Source organism: Chamaea fasciata, unplaced genomic scaffold, assembly GCF_029207755.1.
Source record: "Chamaea fasciata isolate MVZ Bird 193981 ecotype frontalis unplaced genomic scaffold, bChaFas1.0.hap1 SCAF_13, whole genome shotgun sequence".
Taxonomy (NCBI): domain Eukaryota; kingdom Metazoa; phylum Chordata; class Aves; order Passeriformes; family Sylviidae; genus Chamaea; species Chamaea fasciata.
Window position 1 is genome coordinate 15,925,208 of NW_027094098.1, and position 23,591 is coordinate 15,948,798.

At 41.4% G+C, this 23,591-nt stretch overlaps 1 protein-coding gene and 1 long non-coding RNA gene across 4 annotated transcripts in view; one reads left to right on the top strand and one right to left on the bottom strand.

The window, feature by feature from the left end:
- The first annotated feature begins 4,603 nt into the window (after positions 1–4,603).
- Positions 4,604–6,442, top strand: LOC136296477 (uncharacterized). Its single transcript, XR_010722943.1, has 2 exons — positions 4,604–4,690; positions 5,233–6,442. It is a non-coding gene; the product is annotated as an uncharacterized lncRNA (long non-coding RNA).
- Positions 6,443–13,411: 6,969 nt separating this feature from the next.
- TAFA4 (TAFA chemokine like family member 4) overlaps positions 13,412–23,591 on the bottom strand; it is a 69,115-nt gene continuing 58,935 nt past the window's right edge. The window contains exons 4-6 of one of the 3 annotated variants that reach the window (XM_066195612.1): positions 20,395–20,550; positions 18,134–18,217; positions 13,412–15,255 (exon numbers count right to left, since the gene is read on the bottom strand). In XM_066195612.1, the coding sequence (XP_066051709.1) occupies positions 15,143–15,255; positions 18,134–18,217; positions 20,395–20,550 (353 nt within the window). In that variant the 3' untranslated portion in view covers positions 13,412–15,142. Of the gene's footprint in view, positions 15,256–18,065; positions 18,218–20,394; positions 20,551–23,591 lie in introns of those variants that run through there. The other 2 variants (XM_066195614.1, XM_066195613.1) reach the window with 2 other exon arrangements.

Here is a 23,591-nt window from a genome sequence, read left to right on the forward strand (position 1 = left end):
AGGTTTGTTATTTACTCCTCCAGGTTAAGTACCTTCACAAGAATCTGGGGTGATGTTATCCCAAGTAGCACATCAGCCTGCAGGCAAACTGATTTGTCTCCAGTATCACCTAGTGGAATAACCAGGTTTATTTCCTGTGAAAGCTTGGTTTTCCAGCTCTCCATAATTTTAAGAATTACAGAGGGACACTCTTTTGCAGATGGACAGGACTTTACACACATTATGTGTGTTAAGCAGGCTTTAAAATGCAGTTTCTTCAGGAACTGTATTTTTTCTACATGGCTGTTTTTCACTCAATAATTCTCCTGCTGTTTTTCCTCCCTTCCCAGTGCATCCCTCTCCTCTTGAACTTTCTCAGCATCAAGTCCTGCTAGCAGTAAATGTGATTATCTTGCTGTATCCACCAATATCCATGACATCTTTTGTTAAAAAACAAACCCTGAGTAGCACAGGCAACCCCTCACCATTCATCATATTCTGCCCTTACTCAGACAAGATTAAAGACCTTCCAGTAATTAAAGATGGAAGGGTGTCATTGAGAGGTACAGGGCAGCAGGGGAAGGTGAGTTATCCAAGCGACACATCCGTGAGCCTCTTGTCTCTTCTGACCCCTTGTTCCGAAGGCTACTGTTTGTAAATCAAGATTAATGAGAAGAACAGCACTTAAGTGCACCTGATCATAAATCTGGGAGAGTTAGTACACTCTCTGACAAGATTAATATATTTTATATCTGACACTGTCTGTGAAATGTTCTGTGTTCAATTTATTACCGCCTCAGACCTGAAAGTGGAGCGCAAGATTTCCTTGCAGAGCAAATTTCGCTTTTTGCAGAGTGTTTTATTTGCAACTCTATATCCATTATCATTCCTCTTGAGGTTATTTTCATTATGAAATAAACTTTTAATATAATTCCAGTATAATTATACATAAACCAACATATTGGCAAAAAGTCACAGAAGAGTGTTGTTGGTTAGATCATTAAAACAATTTGGGAATTTTTTGAGGAAACAGCAGGAAATACCATTTCACCTAATTCAAAACATTGCAAATAAATTGTTCAAGACTTTTTTAGCTGGGGAGAAAAAAAAATCTGTAACCTAAACTACTTTTTAACATACATTTTTGCTTGAAACAGGCTGAATTTCACGTAGACCTGCTTTCTTCCTTTGAAATTTGTAATGAGCAGCAAATACTTCATTTACATTTTAAAAAGTCTGAACTCAAACTGCAGTAATTGCAATTTACTGAAACGGGTTTCTTCAACTAAGTCAGTTCCTTCCTTTAAATTCCCTCAGCTGATGACTAAGAATGGTTGAGATTTGGGGTTTCTGTCTTAATTTGAGACAACAGCATTTTTCAAATCTTGAATTTCTCAGCAGTTAGGAAACAATTCCCATGGAGCCATAACAGCCACAAGAACTCTATGTCAAATTGTAGCAGATATTCAGATGTCCAGAAGTTCTTGAGTGTGGTCAGTAAACATGGTGATGATTAGTCCCTGAAGTTCTCCTTGGTGGGCTGAACACCCCTGGGATCAGCATCAGACGTTGCTGAGAGAATTATTTTGTGCAATGACAGCGGGACATGACACGTAACAAGAAAAGGTAATTCCACCCAACTCATCCCTTGTAGCTGAAATCTAAAGGGGCAATTCGATTTTTAGGAGAACTGGGTTTTTAAGGAGAACTGGCATTCAGTCCAACAGAAGGATCTCCTCACCAGCTGCTTCCCCCTGGAGCTGACCCTGTGGTTCCCATGAGTGAGCCCCAGGCACGATGGGCTGGTGGCACATCTCTTCCCATGGCCATTCTCTCCTCCCGGGGCTGTACTCATACAATCATCTGTGACAGAAAAATACCTCCTGTCCCCTTCTGAATCAAAGCCAGACCTAGAGAATAACCATAGCGCCCAGTTTATTCCTCTGGAGAGCAACCTAAGGACACAGAACCCCCATCCTGAAGATGATCCTCCAGTTCACACCACACCTCCCGTGGCCTCCAGGCTAACATTTGCCTTGGGGAGAACACTCCTGACAGAAGGAAGTTTCCCTCCCAAGGCTCCTCCCTGTTCACAGCCCCTGTCTTCACCCTATTTGATTCTCCTTTGCACAAGCAGCCCCACTCTCACCAGTTCCTGCCCTCTGACACCGCAATCCTAAAGGCCGCACCCAACAAAAAGTTTACTTCTCATTATATTTCTTGATCTTCACTGCCACTGTCACCTCCTCCCACCACACCATATGTTCCTCATCTCTTCCCTGCTGAGCAGTCTCTGGTCTCTGAAATCTGACAGCTGAAGTGACCTCCCCCTCCTGTCCCCAGCTCTGTCTCAGCTGAAGTCAGGGACTGCAGTTGGCACACTCTGCTTTCCTCAGGAACACACCTGCAAACAAGGGTAAAAGCACGTCCTCATTCCACCCTTAATCAGCTCTCTCTCCTGATGATGTGGGGCTTTTGGGACACAGAGGTCTCCTATTATTTGGCTAGAGAGTGTTTCAGCAGGTCCTCTCACCTGGCTGAGGTCCCTGGGTGCTTCCCAACACTGAATCTGCCCCCCATATCGCTACAGACTGTCCATTTCTAAAGCCTTGCTGTCACGTTTTTCTCACCAGCACCACAGAAGAGCTTCTGCCATGGTGTGAACTCTCAAAGAGTTTCTCAAGACACAAGGTCAGAATCCCACCCACAAACAAACTCGTTACTCCTGTTCGTGCTCCAGCTCCACAGCCAGGACTAAAATAAAGCAAAGTCAAGTTCTCTAATCTTCCACAGTATAAAACACCCAGCAATCAGAGGCTTATTAGCAGACAATGATTTGCTTTCTACCCACCAGTTATTTGCAAAGCTCATCCACTCTCCCTGTCTGAAGTATCATCAGGGTTTCTCCAAAAGTCTACTCCATTTATCATTAGGGGGATTTACACTGTAAACAGGACAGCTGCATTACTAAGTCTAATTACCCTGAGAAGACAAAGCACCGTGTGCCTACACATCACACTGGAATTAGAAGTCCAGGTAGAACAGGAGAGAGGCTTTTAATTAAACAAAGTCAGTTACCTTTCACAGAAAGCCTACAATTTAATTTAAGCACACACACGGGAAGAACAGCAGGTCAAGCACCTTCCCCATCTCGTGAACCTGAAGCCTAGTGATTGCCACACACGACACAATCGTTTCTACCCACCTGCCTCACATTTCTCTTTTGGAGTTATTTCATTCTCTTCTTGGCTCGCTTTCCTTTAATTAGGAGTAAGGAAAGGTTGTAGTGGCTTCATAGCATGTCAGATTTAATCTGCATAAGACCCTACAACATGTTGGGGGAACGTGTGGCAGGAGTTTTTAATAAAGGATTACAGAATGCACCTGCTGTGGCTGAAATATTGTGAGCTTTTTCGAAGCTCTGGGAGGCCTGCATTAGGTCAGCTCCGACTTGAACATTTATTACTTCTCAGCCTTTGGCCTTGGAATGGAGTCTGGAGCATGGTGATGATATCAGCTGATTTAAATTGCCAAAAAAGTGATCAGGTTGTTTGCACAAAACCAGAGAAGTGTTTGTCTTAATGGCTGCTGCAAAGATGGGTAGGATTCCTCTGCCCCAGACAATATTGGTTTTTCTGTTCCCAAATGTCATCAGATAATGACTTTTATGCCAACAAGTTAATTGCAAAAGCAAAGCAATGAAAATATATACTGAACCATAGTCACGCATTTTCTACGTTTGCTTCCAATTTAATGTAATGAACAGAGAGTTTTGTGAAGGAAGATTGCAGATGCCATGGAAAATGAATGCTGTTTCTTTGCAAAACCATCACACAGCCAAATAAGCTGCCAATTCTCCTCTTTGCTTGCACCTCTTGCACTGTTTGTTTTTCCCACCTTCCGCAGGGTATGGGAGATGGGGTCAGTCACTTTCTCCATGTGAAGAAGCTCAGCCCAGAGCTCCCCAGGACACACCTTTGGCCATCTGGTGCAGGTTTGGGACAGACATCCTCACTCAACCAGCTCAGGCAGGTCCAGGATTACTGGGGCAGACAGAGGCAGCACCTGTACACTCTCCTATGTGCTTGAGGACCCTCCTGCTCGCATTTCCTTCCCATTTTCTGGTTTAGAGGTGGTTTGAACTAAGAAAATCTCCCTGTAGAGCACTGCTGGCATGTGCAGCTGTCCTGCCTGGTTCAGCAGCTCTGACAGCCCCATGCAGAGCCAGGAAGGAGCAGTTGAACCGACCTCCTCACCAGGGCTGCAGAGCTGGACCAAGCAACCCCAGGATACAACCCCCTTTGCAGTGTTAGGTGTCTCCTTTTGAATAAATCTCTCGTCAGTCCATTGCTCACAGCTGCCAGCGTGCACCAGACACTATTTGCTGCATCCCAGTCCTGTGCCTTCTAATGGCTCACAATAGAAGTGAGAGATATCCTGAAAATACTCGGAGCACTGACAAGTGCTAATGGGACTGCTCTCCTGCTTTAAAGCAATTCTATTAACACATTATGCTGCAACTGAGGGTAATTATTTCCAAGGGAAATGGCTCACCACGACCCACGATGGGCTCTCATAATGGCGATTAGTCTCACACGTGACTAATACACATAAAGACATTAACTGAAGGTTGAGGATTTATTGAGATTCGCAGAGACGTCTCCAGGGCCACAGAAGACAGTCTCCTTGGGTTGCAGAAACCGGATACAAAGTAAGAAAAGTTTTTGTTGGCTTATAAAGGTGAATAAATTAATTTCAGATTTTTGGTGGTACTTTCAATTATAAAGGAATACCTCTGCAAATCCAACATTTTATTTAGTAAACACATGAAAATAAAAGGGTTGTCACTCATAATAGTATGAGTGACATTTCACTCATAAAAGTATTACGTTTTACCTTCAGTTAGCACCACTTTAACTGAAAATCCAAGAAGTGTTTGGACAACACTCTCAGGCACGTGGGATGATTTCTGGGGCTGTCCTGTATAGAGCCAGGAGCTGGACTTTGATGACCCTTGTGGATCTTTTCCAGCTCAGGTTATTCTATGATTCTACCTCTGAACATCAAGATAATTGAGAAAAATTAGAAAGGGGTCTTGAAAAATAGTGTTTACATTCCATTGTTTTTCATCTAGCATCGTCTTTCTGTCCCTTCCTGCAACCTGATGGCAGCACAGCATTGTGCATTCAATCCTTCCCTGCCACACGTATAAGCAAAATACTGAAAAGTGGGATTCTCCTTGTTCCTTTCCAGCACCCAAGTGGCTCAGCCAGTGCCGGAGATGGATGAAAGCCAGCAGCTGATTCCTCTGCCACTGGAAAATCTCCCCCTGTCTCCCTCCTGACTCTGGTTCTCTATTACATGCTTTCATCTACCCCCCATGCAAATCCATCCCAGCAGGAGCTGTAACAGGGCCAACAGCAAAAGTGACAATGCAAGTTCTGCTGTGCTGCAGCCTCAGAGTGTGACAGCCTTGCCAGCAGCAGGAAAGAAAACCCTCCCAGGGGGTTCCACAGTGGCTTGTTGTGAGCTCTACAACCACAGACAACTGAGAGGGCTCCAGCGAGCCACCAGCCTCCCCACACCTCTCAGGATGGCTCTGCTCTGGAGTGATGGCAGCTGGCTGCAGCCACAGAGCAGCTGGCAAACCTTTAGCCCTTTACAGGAAACCATTCTGCAGCACCTGTCTGTAAGAACCAAAAGCTCTTATGAAGAGTTTCCCCGGCTGCACAATACTGTAAATGTTCCTGAGCAACAAATTGTGCTGTTTTGAAAGGATAAATGACTCTCATCTAATTCTGTCCACGCAGAAGCAGTGCAGGAGGCTTTAATGACTGTCTCTCCATTGCCTTTTGAATGTGTGTTTATGCACAGTTTGGATATAAGGAGTGGAAGGAAAAGGAGAACAGAAATGGGGAAAATTTAGATCTACATCTCGGGTTGAATGAGCATAGCAGCAGCTTTCAGCACACAGCCAAGTTTTCCACTGCCTGTAAAGCCTCACAGTAGCTGCACACAGTCAATATTTGACAGACAAGTTGGCAAAGCTCTTATATCTCACATTACCTGCTTGCTACACAGCAGACTGGGCTGTGGGTGGTTGGGCTGCAGGAATGCACACTAGGAAAACACCACAGTCTGGCTTCTCCCTTGGACCTGTGCCCTGGGGACAGGATGGGAACAGCCCCGGCCCCTGAGCTCTCACTGTCACAAGCAATAAAGCAGAGAGGGACAGAATTGCTTTCCAGCATTGATGGAAAACCTTTGGGCTCCATCATTCATGCAGGATTTCTATGGATAAAGGTGGACATCAGGATATCCGCTGCATTTACCAACCTACCTGCATTTATTCAACCAGCTTGGCAGTGCTTGTGTGCCCCAGCCTGCAGCTGGATCTCAAGCACAATCTCCATGGCAGGGTTGTGGCTAGGAGCAGCACCAAATCCAGCATTCCTCTCTCCCAGCCTCCTGCTTGGTCACTCCCTGAAATCAGCTGAGAGCCGAACCCCATAGGTGCAGAACAGGACATTTATGAACTTGACAGATTAAAAAAAAAAAATAAAGGACTGACTTTTTCATTCATCAAATATTGATTTGTCCTAGATTTGAGGACACAAGAAGTCATACTCTAGAACATAGTGTGCAGTGGCAAAAAGCATTAAGAAAGGAAATAGTTTATAATTTCACAGGCTATTTATTCATATATATATGAATAGCAGCTATATATATATAGATATATAGAGATATATAGCTACTTATCAAGCAGGGTATCAAACTTATCAAACAAAATTACTTATCAAACTTACTTATCAAACACAATTGGTAGGCTCAATAATGTCATTCCTACATTAAAAACACCTCTAGAATCTCCAAAGCAATCCTTGAATTGAGCCTCCCGTAAGGAAAAAAAAGTAATGCTGGAGAATACAGAAAACATTGCTGCCTCTTTCAGCTTGTCTGACAGAATATAATTCTGCACACCTATGGATCAGCAGATCAATGATCCAGGAACATAACTCTGTTGAAATATTCTTGATGTGGTGAGCATTAATGGCTCAGAATAGGCCTATGGGGTCTCACCCATCAGTGCACCTGCAGCAATTCAGAAAACTGTAGCATCTCTCAAACTGCCATGAGCCCATTAAACCACAGGCCTACAGAAGTACCTGTCTCTAAAGGAGGAGCAAAATCTGATTTGATTTGGCAGACTCAAACGGCCTCATCAGAACTATTAACTAAAATATCTTCAAAGGTTCTTATGGGAGCTTTATAAAACCCCACACCATTTGCGTGCCGTGAATCCAAATGGATAATCCAAGATTCCATTCGTTAATCATGTCAACACAACACAGAAAAACCTCTCCACATACCTCCAGCCAGCCTTCCCCATCCACCAGGGTCTTTCCCCAAAGAGAGGATGTCCACAAGGGACTGGATTTGTGCCATCACTGCTCAAGGGTACAAGGGGGAAAAGACACAATATTTAGAGCTGTACCAAATCCATATTTTAAAGGTCTCTCTGCAAAAATACTTAGAGATATTTGGGAAAAGCCTCTCTAAAACAGAAAGTAAAATATTGATGCATTAATCATAAATAAACCTACCACAAATGCAGCTCTGCGAGAAGAGTCCTGAAAGGTACTATAAACAGCTCAAAAAGTTTCTTCCTGCATGAACTCCAACACTCCAGATCTGTTTGGTGTTAGGCTTAATTCTCAATCATGTGAAACAAAAGAAGGTTTTGCTAAAAGAATGCAAATATCCCTGTGCTTCATAAAAGAAAGTTCCTTTTTTGACATGATTACCCTAATCTAATTAAAAACTGTGCTTGTCACATCGTGGAAAATTAACTGTCTTCACACAGGGCAAATGCTATCATTTCAAGAGGTCACAATAAATTACTTATAAACAAGAAAACAAAATTAATTCCTGATCTAAGCAACAAATTCTTTACAGACCTAATTAAAGAGCAAAAAATCAGCATCCTGAAGTGATTCTGAGATGCCTCTCCACTTGCAGAATAGAAATCTGTGTTTAAGGGAACAACTCAACACGTTTGGGAAAGAGATGGAAAGCACTAAATGAATAATATAAAAGATGAGAGACAGGATTTTATGCAAATGCAATATGCATATCAATACACCCCAACACTGGAACAGTGAGTGCATCATTATTGTGGGAGCTGGGGGATTGGCTTTGTTGTCATTCAATGCCAAAAATCAATGCTCAGTATCCTTTTCTCATAACACCGTTACAATTCATAAATTATTAACAGGAGTCTTTTGTAAAAAGTTCCTGTTTACAAGGTTACTCTGTAAGTTAAAATGTTTGTTTGCCCTCAGATCTCTACTGTAAAGCATCTGTGGGTAGATTTACATGATGAAGTTGATAGATTTGTATTTTGACAGTACATCTGTCATCCTGGCTTCCCATGTCAAGAGGTCAGGTCTGCACTCGGTGTTATCAGGTGGCTCATTAGTGTCCTCTGGGATGTGCTACCTTGTCTGCTTTGCTTTAAGTGACAAAAAACCCACGTTCTTTCTAGCCCTTGCTGCAGGAATTCGCATCCCCTCTGCGACTTCGTGTTTTCTGACTGTCAGAAGATTGGATTTTTAGCACATGAACAGAGGGAATGTCTCTGGACAGAGCACTGTGTTGGGGGGAAAGTTCAATCCTTTCACACACCCCCTGATCCATCTGAGGGTGCAGAGTACCCCCGTGGCCTCTTCTTTACAAGGCCTGGAATACATATTTAGACTCTCAGCACAGCCACATCACATCTTGCACCATCCCTGTGTAAAAATGCACATTAACCGGAGCCAAGGAGCCCTGAGCTCACTGCCAGCCACGGGCAGGCACTGGTGCTCTCAGCAGGGGTAGTGCCTCATCCTCAGGCTGTGAAAGCCATGGGCTACTGTGGAATGAAGCAGCTTTCTCCATTACCTTCCAAAGGCCCTGTAAAAGTTGTTGAAAGCAGAAGCACATTGCTCTTCCTGCAATATTCCTCACGGATTTGCTAATGCCTCCTGCTGACTGCAGGCACATCTTCAAAAGGCAGATCGAGAACATATCATTGTGCATTCATGTGGGCCCATGTGAACTCATCAGCTCCAGGAGTTCCACTGGAATCCGAGTGACAGCAGAGTTTAGTCCTGTGAATAGCAGGGCTGCTTTACAAAGCACCGATTTTATTTTGTTGGGAGTTAGAGTAATGCATTTTACATTGATTTTACCACTGTAGTAGATTACTTGTGAGCTACTTAATTTCAAGGGTAAGCAAACAGCTGACAATTTCGCTTGCAATTCACTTGTTCTAGTGAATTTTAAGCAATGGGCATATTTGTCGAAAAACGTGGTAAAGAAAAAATCATCATGAGTCTATAAACTGGAAAATCACCCAGTGCATGAGCTTGTGTGGATCTGTATAGTGCTGTACAGCAGAAAAATAGATTCTCTACCTAGTTTTGTTGTCCTTTAAGCTGTTTTCTCACTGCTGTAATGCTCGCCTCTTTCTCACAACAGCTCAAGGATGACATCGTAGATGTTCCTTTAAGGTGCATCAGAATTATTTTGCAATTTATTGTGGCTGTCTAAGGCCTCAGCCACATGAAGGCCACAGGTTAACAGTCCCTGAAATGTCTTGAATAATGCTTTGTAGCAATAACATGAAGTATCTTGAGGTAAAGTTGTCTTACCCACGTCCCACTGTCGCTCCTCTGGCTCACTGAGAGCATTTGTGGGGTTGGATGAACTTTGCCCCTCACAGATTTCTTTTCATGACTGAGCCAACCATTCCCTCTGCTCAGAAGAGCCAGTAAGAAGTTTCCTGACTGGAAGGCATTTCTCTTAAAAACCTCTCTGATTATTCAATTTTTTTAAAAAAAAAAGTACATCCACCCCCAACCTTGAACTGCAAAGAACACGAATCAGGATTCCATAGCCAAGAGCCATGAATGGGATCCCCAAACCTGCACCCACTGAGAACACCGAAGAGCAAAAGGGATGCTGAATTACTACAGTTTATATCAATTTGTGTAAATTCCTGTACCAGCCCATGCAAGCTCACGTCAGCATGGATTGTCATTAAGTGAAGCGCAACTCCATTGAGCAAACAAAATGTTTGTGTTCCTATTTCTCTGCTGGAGGACTTCAATGCCTAAATACCAAGCATGTAAGTGGGGTCAGTTCTGCAAAATCTCATTTACAAAGCTGAAAACCCCCAAATTAAGAAGTCACTGCTAGTGCTGGGTTATCCAGTGTCCCTAAACTAACCCTATGAGGCAGATATAATGCAGGTTATGGCTGAGACAGACAACTGAGAGAGTGAAGAGAGCTTTAAAAGCTGCAACCTTCACAGCAGCTTGAGGTACCTCACTTTACTTTATATCCACAAGGAAATATGGTACCTATATTTCAGCTAAAGCCCAGTGTCCTGATAAGATCACTGCTTAACCCCTTATGATCTCACCATGCTCTTAGATACCTTCGAAAATGGAAAACTTACATTGGCTAGAAGAGATTTATAAATCTCTGAGCTTCAGTCCTGGAGAAGAGTACAAAGACTGAAGGTGCAAGTGTTCTCTTCTCTGCTATGGAATGGGACAGGAGAGTGAAAACAGAGCTGATTTTCCACTTGAGTCTCCCATATGTCTGCACTTTTTACAAGTCATTACATCTCAAAGGACCAGAAATATATATTCATTTCCAGGACCCATCTTGGGCTGGTAAAATGCAACAGTGGCTTTTCACAGGCTTGAGCCTCCACATCCAGAGCAGCCCGTAGTGATTTTTCTGGCTATCATTGACTATGATTTTGCAGAAATTATTGTAATAACAATATGCTACCAATAAAACACGGTACCAAAACTGCCCTTCTTTTGAACGCATGTGATTTCTATGTATTAATGGGAATGTCACACACACACACAGGGCAGGGCAGAGTGGCCCCTGAAGTGTTTTTATTCAATTTCTCCTGGTGGGTGACTTTGTCATCACAACCAGAATAAAGCTGTGGTACTTTATAAAATACAAAAGGTCTCCTGAAGGTTAATACACGCTGTTATTCCAACTCCCATTTGTGAAATTTCATCCAAATTAGAAAAATCAGGTAACTGAGACATATTCAACAGTAGAGTTCTAGGCTCTAAAGTACAAGCTGTTATCTCTGCCCAGGCTTTTTTTGTTTGTTTGTTTGTCTTTTTAAGTAACTTTAACAGCAAAAGACACAAAGGGAATTATTTGGAGATACGCTGTTTATTCATCAAGGCAAAGTCATCATGTGGGAAAAAAGCTCCAAGTTTTATCATTATTTAGTTAATCCTGCACTTGCAAAAGGGATTCTGGTTTCTCAACTGAGTTCTAAGGTAACTGAAGGGAAAAACAGTATATACTTCCTCTTTTCAGGTGCAGGATTCTCATTTCCAGGCAGTGAGAATCCCTTAACCTTCAAAAAACCACCCTCCTGAACACAACCAATATATTCCAAATTCCAAGGTGAGCAGATCCATTGTGAGTTTGTCCAGAATTATTACCGCAATGCATTGCTGAGAGACACTGTGCAGCAACAAGCAGTCCTTTAAATGACATTATTACAGTTTAGAGGTACTAATTTATCCCAAATGTTTGTTACAGGATCTTCTCTATCTCAATAGATGTAGAAGCATCTATTGTTATGACAGAAGTCTTAACTGTTCTCTTACCTCAGGGTCTTTTCAGACTGCAAGCAAATTGTGAGTCTTCAAAGCCATTTTCTATTGTTGTAGGTTTGTTATAAACTAACCCTTGAGAAAATTTACAGCAAGTGTAAAAAATTTATCCACTCTCTTTAGATCCAAATTTGAACAAAAATCCTTGAAGATAACAGACTTAGAGGTAAATGGAAAATGAAAAAAATCTATCATGAATTTAACAGAGCTGTAGGATGCAAGGGAAACCTTGAAGGGAGTTATATTATGATAATTTAATTTCTAGATAAATAAAATGCCATATATCTAGTTTAATCTATATATCCAAGCATTTATTTTGATACCACAGATATTTCCTTATCTAACTGGAGAAGACAAGGACGGTGGTAAGGAATGGCTGAGGAGGCAACAGTGGCACTTCCTGCTCAGAGTGAGACAGGATGGAGCTCCTCACCAGTCAGTCCTGGCAGGGCTCAACACTCCTGGATGGCAGCAGTGGCAGATGCCAAATAAAGCACGTCATTGTGGCAATCTGTGTTCAAAAACATTCACCAAATCTGCAAGGAGGGCTGCAAAGACAGGCAGAGAGGAGAAAAAAAGGACATGAAGAAGCCATAGTTATTTTATGCCTAGTGAAATGTCACCTGGATGAAAGGAAAGGCATCAGAGTCATCCTGGTGAGGGACAAAAAGAACACAGTTAAGAAATAAATAGTCAGGATATTATGAAACAGTTCAGCTTGGATATTAATATATCATCAGAGAAGTGTGTGTCTGCAATAATCTTTGTTTGAAATTGCACAGCAAGACATTGCCACTTCTGGGGCAAGACGATTTTTCTCTGCACCAGGACAGGAGAGTGTCTGTCCAAACAAAACCCTGGGCATGATGACCCGGAGGATTCAGCCCCACAGAAGCTTCACAGTGGGAGCACACTGGGGTTGCAAAGAGATGGTGAGGATTGCTGCTAACCAAAACCACTCTTCTAGCACCAGCAGGTAAACATGAGCTGTTCCAGAGAGAAGACACCAAGGCTCTGACGCACTGATCTCTTCCTCTAACAGAGTAGCTGGCACAGACTTTAATTCTCCTGTCTCTCAGCAGAAGGGCAGAGCTGGTGTCAGATGCCAGACAACAGCATTGGGAGCAGCAGCAATCCTCCTCCAAAAAAAAAAAATAAATAAAAATAAAAAAATAAAAAGAGGCAGGCACACATGACAGCATTTGTGCAATGAGTCAGAAAAGGCTGTAAATCAACCCAAGATCCTCTGGAACAAAGCTTCTTTAGGAACATAAAATCTCTGTCATGGGCAAGTCGTTCATTTAGGCCATATTTCATAATCCATGCTACCAAATCTACATTGTAGTTTTCCCCCTTCCTCAGTGACAGCAAAAGCATCTCCCAGGGGGCTATTTCAGGGCATGTGACATACTGCACCCCTTTGGGGTAGGACTGAATTAGAGAAGTTTTGGGTTTGTTCTCAATTCCACCACAGATCCAGTGTATGACCACTGGAAAGTAACTTATTTTCTTTGTATTTAGCTTCAAAAATAGACAGTTTTTCTCTAAAACTTTTTTTTTTTCCCACCTAGAACATCACAGCAATGGTTTTTACCAAGCATTGCCATAGAGCACTTACCAAAATAAATAAATAAATTCCAGTTACTGGTCAACACTGTACAAAGCAAATGAAAAGAATCTTCCCTGATGACACCATGAATATATATGCAGAGAAACAATAGAAATAGTGAAGGTCATTTTAAAATTTAATCAGAAAATCAAAACAATGGAAAAATATTGGTAATGTAGAGCACATTAGGGGAAGCAGAGTCTATTAACTGTTCAGCTGTCCAAGCACAGAGCAGAAAATCTCTCGTTTGCTTATCACTGAGTACAATGACCACTATGATCCCAGCTGTAATCAAATACATAATTGAAAGTGACCTAAACCAAGGAAGACAAGACCAAGAAACACAGGGCCAGATCTTTCCACCACTGACTCTGGTGGAATTAACTGGCTGAATGCTCCCACTCACTCCAGCGGATCAGAAGTTAATAATTATGACCCTGAACAGCTTCCCACTGCTGATGGGATCTTTCCCATACACTAGAAAGCTTATTCACAATGACTTACATTAGTACAAGACATCTTTTTTTTTCTTTCACCTTTCTGTCAAAATAAAAATTGGATGTGCATTGTTACCCCAGTATTTACATAAAGCATAACAATGACTCCTGTCTCTGGGTCACCAGCAGTTCATCTGCACCACTGCACTTCAGTCTGCTGCAATGTCAGAGGGAACAGACTGGCTGCAGCTTCACCTCTACCCTCTAATCTATTTATGAAGACTGATGACAAAAAACTCTAACAGGCAAATAAGAAAAAGAGCATGAAATGCATCTACAATAATAGGGAACAATTATGTGTCTCAAAATGTAACCACTTGGAAATTCAGTCTGTCAAGGAACTGGACATTTAATTATTATAATCATTCTAAACAAGAACTAATTGAAACTGAAGATTCACTTTTATCTAGAATTTTGCTTATGAATTTTAAGTATGTTACCTATTAGGATATAACCAGAGCTATGAAAATCCAAACAAATTACTCCCCTCCCAGTAAGCCTTCCTTATGCAGTACAAGCCTGCTCTCCTTTTCTTTTTTTGAGGCATCTCAATGAATATTTCTAGCTAATGGCTAAATTCTTTTCCATATCTAGATTCAAAGAGGCAAGGAATATGTATACTTTGCTATTCCCCTAGAGAATGGATTTATTTTAGGACAAGAAAAACTATGCCTGCTTTCAAATTTTATCTCTTCCTCATGCTTTCCTGCCATCACTTATGAATGTAAAGGTTAAACTACCTAGAACTATCTAAGGAAATAAATCTAATTGCACAGCTATAACCAAAGTTTGCCCTACAATAATTGCTACTAATTCTATAAGTTCCATCTTTTCACCTTCATACCACCTTGATAGGTACTAAATTACAGTTGAAAATACACTAAGACATAATTTACTAACACGGTCCCATCAATTCACTGGGATCAGCTTGGTATTTTTGTGTTGTACAGTATGCAAGGAACACCTCAGACAAATCCATAGAATCATATAGGTTGAAAAGACCTTAGAGATCATCTGTACCTGTTCTGATGTCAGCATTTTCTTTCTATGATCCCCTAAGTTACATTCATGACTTAAACTCATTTAAAACAATTTTACATATCTTTGTGTCATTAAGAAAGTCTTATCCTTGGTGCACCGCAAGAAGCTCAGGTGTGTTCTTCCACAGTTTTCAGCCAGGCCTCAGATCCTTGAGAATCCAAGGTGCATTTCAGGTAGGACCAAATCTCCTTGTGTTTCCTTGTGAAATTATAATGTACCACTGAATAGCAAAATCCAGGTTCAGGAACTGCAGCCACAGTTGTAAGGAAAAGTGCTGTCCTTTTTCCCAGCTCCTTTGCAAGTTCAAAGGATTAAGTCAATAACCTCAGGACAAAACGGGGTCTCTGTGCAACAGCCAAGGAACAGTTCCACATTCCATAGTTCTGGGAGTGACCCTCAGCTTTAGCCTTTGCTACCGTGTTACCTATAAAAGAAGAGGAAAGAGTTACTTACACAGAATTGACCGAGAGAAGGGTGATATCAGGTGCATTGTTACTGCAAAAGAACTGTGCACACAAAGAAACAATGAAAGAACTTGCCCCAGCCACACCTTTATACCACACGGAGAAGCAGAATCTCTATAGAAATGTTTATTACACTGTTATTTGACAGCATGAGGGTGATTTGCAGATAAAGAAATGACAGTTCACCATTAAATTTGCCACCAACGCCTCCTGGAAATCTCCTGTTTTACTTTGCTTCATGTCATTCCCAGCACCACTGCCTCCAACACAAGTGTAGGATTTACATCCCAAGGGGCCGTTCATGCAAACTGCTGCCCATTCCCAGTGGTCCATCCTATCGAGGGAATCAGGGACCAGGCAGCACACGGGGAGAATAAATTGTTCTTGCAGCAGAAATCTCCCCCAGACAGCAGAACTCCCCCAGGACCCTGGAGGGGCTGCAGGGATGTGTTCACAGGGCACAAACCCAGCAGCTCTGGCTGCACAGTGAGAAGGATCCTGTTGGATTTCCTGTCCTGGAAATGGATGAGAACAGGCAGCTGGAAGGAGGAAAGCTTTGTCAGCTCTGCTCTGCAGTGTCTACATGTGTCACAAAACTAAACAGACACTCAGCATAGAGAAGTTTTTATTTCCTTCCCTGAGGGAACTGATGGAAGATGCAAATTCCTCAGCTTTGCACATTTTAACTGTCCCACTCAGACACTAACTATTCATCTGAATACTGAGTAGTGTCAGCAGTCTCCTGTGCTTCAAATATTTTAGTTACACTATTTTTACTTATTTTCAGAGAATGAAAAGATAGAGGACTTAAAGTTGATTAAATGGTATTTCCTCTTTCAGTGTATGATTAACCTGTGGAAGCCACTGTCCCACGTAGCACTGATCCCAGGGTCTTAAAAAGCTTTAAAAATTGATTACAAATTTAAATGGTAATGAGATCATCCCTGGTGCATAGCACAGAAAAAAGTTCGTATGGAATGGACCTCAACTATTGTGTTTTAGACATAAGGCACCTATTAAATTGGAAAAAATCATGGATGTGTACACTTTCTGTAATTATCCCAAAGGGTTTTGCTGAGTCTGATTTGATCATCCCATTGCTGAGGCTCACAGGGGGCTGAACAGTTTGGGCTACAGGTATGACAATTCAAGTAGTCCTCTTTGTGTAAAATTTTAATAATATACCTAAGAAATATTTTGTTTATTGATCTGAGAAAAATATTTGGTTCATTTTCAAAATAAAAATATGAGTTATGCCATACTTCCCTTTTCCCTGTGATAAGGGAACTTGTCCTTCCATTCTGTTTTCCTTAAAACTGTCCATAGGAAGGAAGAGGCAGCAGCATGAAGGAGGATTTGACACCTCAGGCCTTCAGTCATCAATGCATAAAAGTGTTTTTTCTGCCCCCCACCCCTCGAGTGTCTGTCGAAGGCATCAAGGATAATTAATCCTCATTCCACGGCTAATTAACCTGACTCACTCTTCTCCAATAAGGTCCTTTTGGAATAAAATGTCATCTCTCTTCTAGTATGTCCATAGATGAAGTTGTCTTGTACAATATCTAGACTTCCTAATTCACCAGTCTCACCCTGCAGTGTGAGGCTACAATGCTACTCCTTATCTACAAAGGAGTAGTTAAAAATCAGAACTGGGGAAAAACTGGAAGGCTGAGGGTAACCTTTATCTTTTAATAACTGAGTCCCAGTTACCCACATTGATTGCAGAGTCTGCAGGCCAAATTCCGGGTGCAGTGTCCACCACAGCAGAACAGCAGGACCCAGGCATGCTACAGAACACACCTTTGGCATTTGATAAATAACATTGATGTTGGAATCATAGAAAGGTTTGGGTTGAAAAGGTTCTTGAAGGTCTTCTTGTTCCAACCCCTCTGCCTTGTGCAGGGATGCCTCTTCCTCTGTGCCATATCTAGAGACCACCATAGCTGCCTAAAACATCCCATTTCCTCTCACCCATCCAGAAATCAGGGCAGTTTCCACTCCTCAGAACAGCCTTTACTGAACAACATTTGGTGACAGTATTGCTTATTAACTCAGGCTGCAACCTAATGAACAGCATTCTTTCCCAGCTAGAGGAGGCTGTAAAGGGAAAAGCTGAGCATTTGTCTCCCCTTGCTACTGCCTGCTAAAGACTCCTGGTTTATGATGTATTTAGACATGCAGTTTGCTGTGACTTGCTGAACTTCAATGCACTCAACTCATTTTAAACTGCCAAGCAGACAGAGCACATGATTTTTTCTCTCCATTAATTAAGAAATAAGATGACATAGCAAAGGTTTGGTTTAAAAAAAGTAAAAATCAGGCCAGTTACAGGGTGGTCTGGAATTAGAAATATTCTGAACCAACCTGATTTCCAGTGGTGCTCAGTGTGGCACAGTGGCATCAGTGCAGGTTCCCAACAACTCCCAAGCCAGGCTGGTACTTTCAAAAGGTAAAAGGCTGACCAGCACAGGAATCTAACTTTGTGTGACAGTGGTCAAGATCTTGGATCCCTATACTCAGTCTGAAAATTGAAGAATTGGTTCTGGAACATGATTATCCCTCTAGCACTGAGCACAACAAAATAATTTCTTTGGCTCACTGAAGGAGCATTTTCAGTTTGACTGCAGGAGTGAAGGGGCAGTTCTGATCTAATATTCCCTCTCTGAGAGCAACTACGTTAATCACAGCTTTCCAAAACTTTGAGAAGGCCAAGACTGGTGCTCACACCCACATACACAACGCAGTAAGAGCAGTCAGCAGACTGGCACCTTTAAATATAGGTGATCTCTGTACTTGCCTTTGTGGTTTTGACTTTATTTCCACTGCTGCAAGACCAACCTGAATAGTCTGGTAGCACTTTACAGTCCTCTCCATCCAAACAGGGGTTCATGTGACACCACCACTTCTGCAGGACAATAGAAGCTGGGAAAAAAGAAGCAGGGAAGAGAAGCAATATCTTTTTTATCGTTCTTGTTTGTTTGCAGGGAGGTTGTCTGTGCCATGTTTAATTGGTTCGTTTCAAAAGGTAGAAACAACAATTCCTGGTTTAACAGTGAATTACATGGAGGGGGAAAACTGGCTAAACACTTCACCAGCCCTCAGAAGGGTAAATGCCATGTGCAAATGGTGAAGAGGCAGGCACCACCAGAGACTGACTCCAACATTTGAATTGACCTCTGGAAATGCCTTTCCATCTCCACTGACTACAAAAATTACTTGTCTCCTTCATTTTCATGCTTCAACCAAGTATCTCTGTAAGGTTTCTTGTTTAACCCGTGTATGCATATGGGAGACTGGATAGAGAAATGCCAGCTTCTTCCTTCACTGGGTGAGAAAATGTAATTGCACAGAGATGTAAACCCATGAGGTTTGACAGCAAATACTGCAGGTGAGAACGGGGAAACCTCTGGAAAGCACTAGAGTATCAACTAAAAATCTACTTGCAGTCACACTGGCGCTTTTGCAATATGTTTTGGAAGGCCACAGCTGTACACTTTAACAGGGCAGATTTATTAATTTTCTACCCTTAAGCCAATTTCTATTAAGACCATGCCGATTACTTGTAGAAATGTAGACAGGGCTTTATAAACCTAATGTTAACAACAGCACAAACCTGCATGCATTTCTCAGTTTTGCATTGTTCCTGGCATTCATCAGATCCCAAAAAATTATTATGAAATATATCAGTACACAATCCTACATAATCTATATTGGATTTCAAAATAAAATATGACTTAAAATGTTGATTCAGCTAGTCTGCATTATGCTACTGTGTGCACAAACTATTGAATCACATGCCTTAAAAGATAACAAATTCAGAAGAGAGGAACAAAAATAATGGAGTTCACTTCTTGTAAAGCACTTTTTTTCTTTTTAATTTCAAGACATATTTGTTCTTCTGCAACCTTTAAATTAGGGTGTCAAGCAGGCAAGCTGACATCAGGATATTGCCAAAATGTTCATTCAATTACTTTTGTTTTGCACTTTTACTGAAAAATGTTATGAAAAAATTCACTTCTGGAACACTGCTTTGGCTTTTCTAAACTAATCTTTCAGTCTTATAACATTACAAAATAAATGTATGAACTTCCACAAGTCATTTGGGTCTCAGATCATTTGCTTTGATACTGATTGATTGTGGACATCAGGTTGTGGACAAAAAAAAAAAATGGGTGAAACCTGACTGTGCTTCCAGGGAGGTGAGAGATATTTCTGACAAGGTCAGTAAGGATGGAGTGAAAAACACCCAGAGAAGATGGCAGCACCCAACAGGGCTCCTGGCACAGAGAAAAACAGACAAAACAAGGGGTTGTGGGCTGGAAAGAGGCACCATGAGCCTTCCTGGAGGAGTGGGAATGAGGAATGGCAAGCCACAGCTCTGCTGGGGCAAGCAGGGCTGGGTGATCTGAGATGGGAACACCAGACACCAACCACAGCAGTGAGAATTGCTGCCCTAATGCAAATGATCACCACTGCTGGATAAGGTCTGAAGTTCAATGAAAATAAAAAAAGAATGAAAACAGATAAATCTTGCTTATGAATTAATGAAATGAGGGATTTTGGTACCTTTAAGATTAAAAAAAAAATCTTAAAGTCTATCTTTAAGTAGATTTACTAACTTAACAAGAGCAGCAACCTCTACAAAAAAATAACCATTTTAAATGGGAAATATTGGTCGAGAGAAAAGCTCTCCATATCAGATGACCCAGCACCACCTGCATGCCCAGTCTTAGGGCTGCATTTTTTAACCAGTGAATTTTTAGCCAAGCTACTAAGTCTTAACACATCTGGAAGAATTAATAACATAATCTTGAATTTCTTGGCTTATGCTGTTTCCAAACTAGTTTTAGAGGAGAATTCTTGTGTGAAAAAAAAATTAAGAAGTTTTACTGGCACGGACCTGAAATGGGCCAGCACATACATTAAGAGGATTAATTACACCGAGATTTATGCACAGGCTCATTATCATCAACGCCGCAGAGACGCTTCCAAAAATTAACAAAAGGAAGGATTACGCTCTTCGAGGCAGCGGGAAGTCAGACATCAAGGAGAATAAACTACTCAAAAAATCTTAACCAAGAGTGAGCAGAGCCTCTCACCTTCCACGCAGGAGGGCTGAGCCCTCGTGGTGCCGGCCACCTGCCCCGGGAAGCAGGAGCACTTCACGGTCTGGGATCGCTCCTCGATCCGGTTCTTGTTGCAGCACCTGTGCACGGCCACCACTTCACACGTGCCTTGCTTCACCTGGTGCTGGCCTTGATCGTTCCAGAGGTGAGGGGTGGAGAGAAAGAAACACATTAGTGCTGTGAAAAATTTATAAGTTTAATTAAAAAATTAAAAATAGGCAATTTAGGAGATGGAAAAGCATAGGTGTCTCGGCCGGGGGTGCCTCAGCAGAAAAGCACGCTCACTCCTTCAAAATCCTTGTTTTTAAGGATTAACCTTTTACATATGCATCTTTTCAAACATTCTTTTGAGTCTATTTGGTTTTTTATGTCTTTTTGGTTTTTGGCCCCCCTTCCTTCGAAACTTGCCCCGTTAGTATTTTATTAGATAAAAGTCCTAGTTGGCGCCTGGTAGTTCTTCTGATACCAGAAGATCAATGAACTCTCTCTTGTAGCCTTTGTTTCATTGCTGTCTCGACATTATCAATTTCAGAAATGTAGAAGGATCTTCTCTCTCTGTATCTTCTGGTTTAGTCAGTTTAGATATTACAAAGAGAAAAAAACCTAGTCTTTTTACTATTAACACTATGTCAAACTAGAAAATACATTCATCACTTTTCTAAACTCTGTTAATAACACATAATACAGTACAATTATACATATAGCATTCATTTTAATATTTGCAAAAAGTCAACTTTATAATATGCATTTATAAACAGTGCCTTAAGGAGGAGGAGGTTGTGCAGTCCTACAGGATACTGAATCTCCCCAGAGCCGGCTTGAGTCCCAGGAATGCAAAGAAGCAAAGTGTCTTGTAGGATCTGGCTCATTCCCTGAGTTTATATACTACTCTTTCTTATAAAATTAGGTTTTGTAAGTCAGTTTTCCAATCTATCTTCCCTCACCCTTACAAAGCCATAGGGAGAAGAGCAAGTTGGAATAATCAGTTAGATGATGAAGGCAAAAAGAACAGAAAACTCCCCTCTTCCTTTACCTTCCTGGCATCCACCAGGTTTGATGTTTAAATCTTTCCCTTCATAAATGGACACAATGGATAAGATAATTTTTAATACAAGAGAGTCATCTTAAATAGTAGGGAAATTTTTAACACATCAAAACCTAAGCACTGCCTGCTATGCTTGTCATCCCAGACAGGCTGAGAACGAGGTAGGCTGTAAAGCTGTCATGGAGAGTCAAGTTTTGTCCAAAAGGAAAAAAACCCCCCCACACACCCCCAAACTGTATGGATTTCTTCAGTTCCCTCCCAGACCATTCTGGACAAACCTCTGAGTTCGTGTCCTCCTGCTTTTCTCATGATTCACTGTCTCTTATATCTCCGAGTTTATTTTCCCCCTCACTTTCTCTTCCTTTCTCTTGCCTTCACGTCTCAACCTCACTGCTCCTTGCAACTGATCACTTTCCTGCACTGCCAAACTTCTTCTCCATCCTGCCTAAACCTTCTCTCAGACACTCCAAAGCCCCTCAGCTCCTTGCATAAGTCATTTCCATGTCCTCACTTTCCTGAACAGCTTTCGAGTGCTTCATCTTGCATTTGTCTTGCCTTATTTAGAGTAGAGCGTGGATGGCTCTTATCTGCGCTTGTAAAGCACCTTGTAAATTAACAGCACTACAGAGCAGGGTGAGTTATTTCACAAGAGAGCGAGACAGAGAGACAACACCGAGGATAATAAAAATAGTCACCATCAAAGCAGCGCAAATTGTGAGGAGACAGATATCGGTGTAGGTGTGGCTGGTATCAAAGGCACAGAGAATAAAGGGATGCAGGGAGAAGGGAGAGAACTCTCCATGAACAGACGGTCCTCCAAGCAACAAACCTGAGAATTACCCTGCTCCCTTCCTCACTCCATGTTTGCCCTCTATGGAGGTTTTTGTTTGGATATTTTGGGTTGGTTTGGGTTTTTTTTAATTATTTTTTACACTGTCTGTTACTAACTGACATTGCTAACTTTTACAAACAAAATTTTACTGAGGGATTAAGATCACTGTAATTTTTGTGCAGAAAATGTTATGACTTGATTAGGTGTGAAATCTTAACTTTCAAAAAGAGTTAGCAATGCAATTTAGGCTTCTATGAGGGTTCTTTAAAAAACACCGGTATTAAATACATACATATAAATTTTTTTTAAAAGTTGGCTTGGCAATGTTCCTTGCTGTTTTGGTTTCACAAGTATTTCAAGCACAGCTGAAATACTCGTGAAAAAACACTTGGCTGCCTGAATTTTGTTGCCAAATCTGTATTCATAACAACCTCAATGGACAAGAAACTATGCATATTCAATCTTGAAGTGGAAATGTAGTGTTCTACTTGAGCACTCAACTTTCAAAAAATTATAGATACAGAGATTTTTGGGTGGTTTTTTTTTTCTTTTTTTCCCTGAGGACAAAGCTACACTACTTTTAAACAAAATGTGCTACAGTAGAAAAATGCATAAGGTATTTTACAGCAAGTTGGCAAAATGCTGAAGATAACATAAAAGTACTTTACAGAGCCACTGTAATAAGTTTATTGGCAGTACCTAATACCCATATAATAATAAGCAGCAACTAGTCAGGAGGACAGCAGCTTTTCTGTAAGTCAATATGGAAAACAAACACACAAAAGAGAAAGTAAATTTACCACTTCATCCCAAAGTATTGTCCCTCAAAATACCTGACGTTGACAATGCTTGGAGAAAAGGTGGCACAAGTTCTGACAGAAAAGATTTTGTGAAATTAGATTGTTAACTTAAGAGAGGTTGTTAATTTAATGAGGTTGCTAATTTATTTATTATATGAATTTACTATTTATTTAATTATCTGTTTATTAGTGCTACAGCCTGAATCTAAATTCTTTGGAGTAAAGAGGAGAAAATGTCCATTGGTTTCCTACAGTGGCCACTGTGGTGGTCCTGCATTCACTGAAATCAACAGCAAAGTTCCTATTCACTTCAGGAAAGCAAGGTCAGAGTCTGGTTTGTCTCTTGAGAATGAGATTTTATAAGGGAACCAATAAAAAGCAAAAATTTTGAACTCCTCAGGCCACATATTTGTGTTTCCCATGTACCTCATCTGAAAGACCAAGTGGCCAGGTCTTGCCCTTAATCAAAGTCACTATTCACCAGGCATCAGAT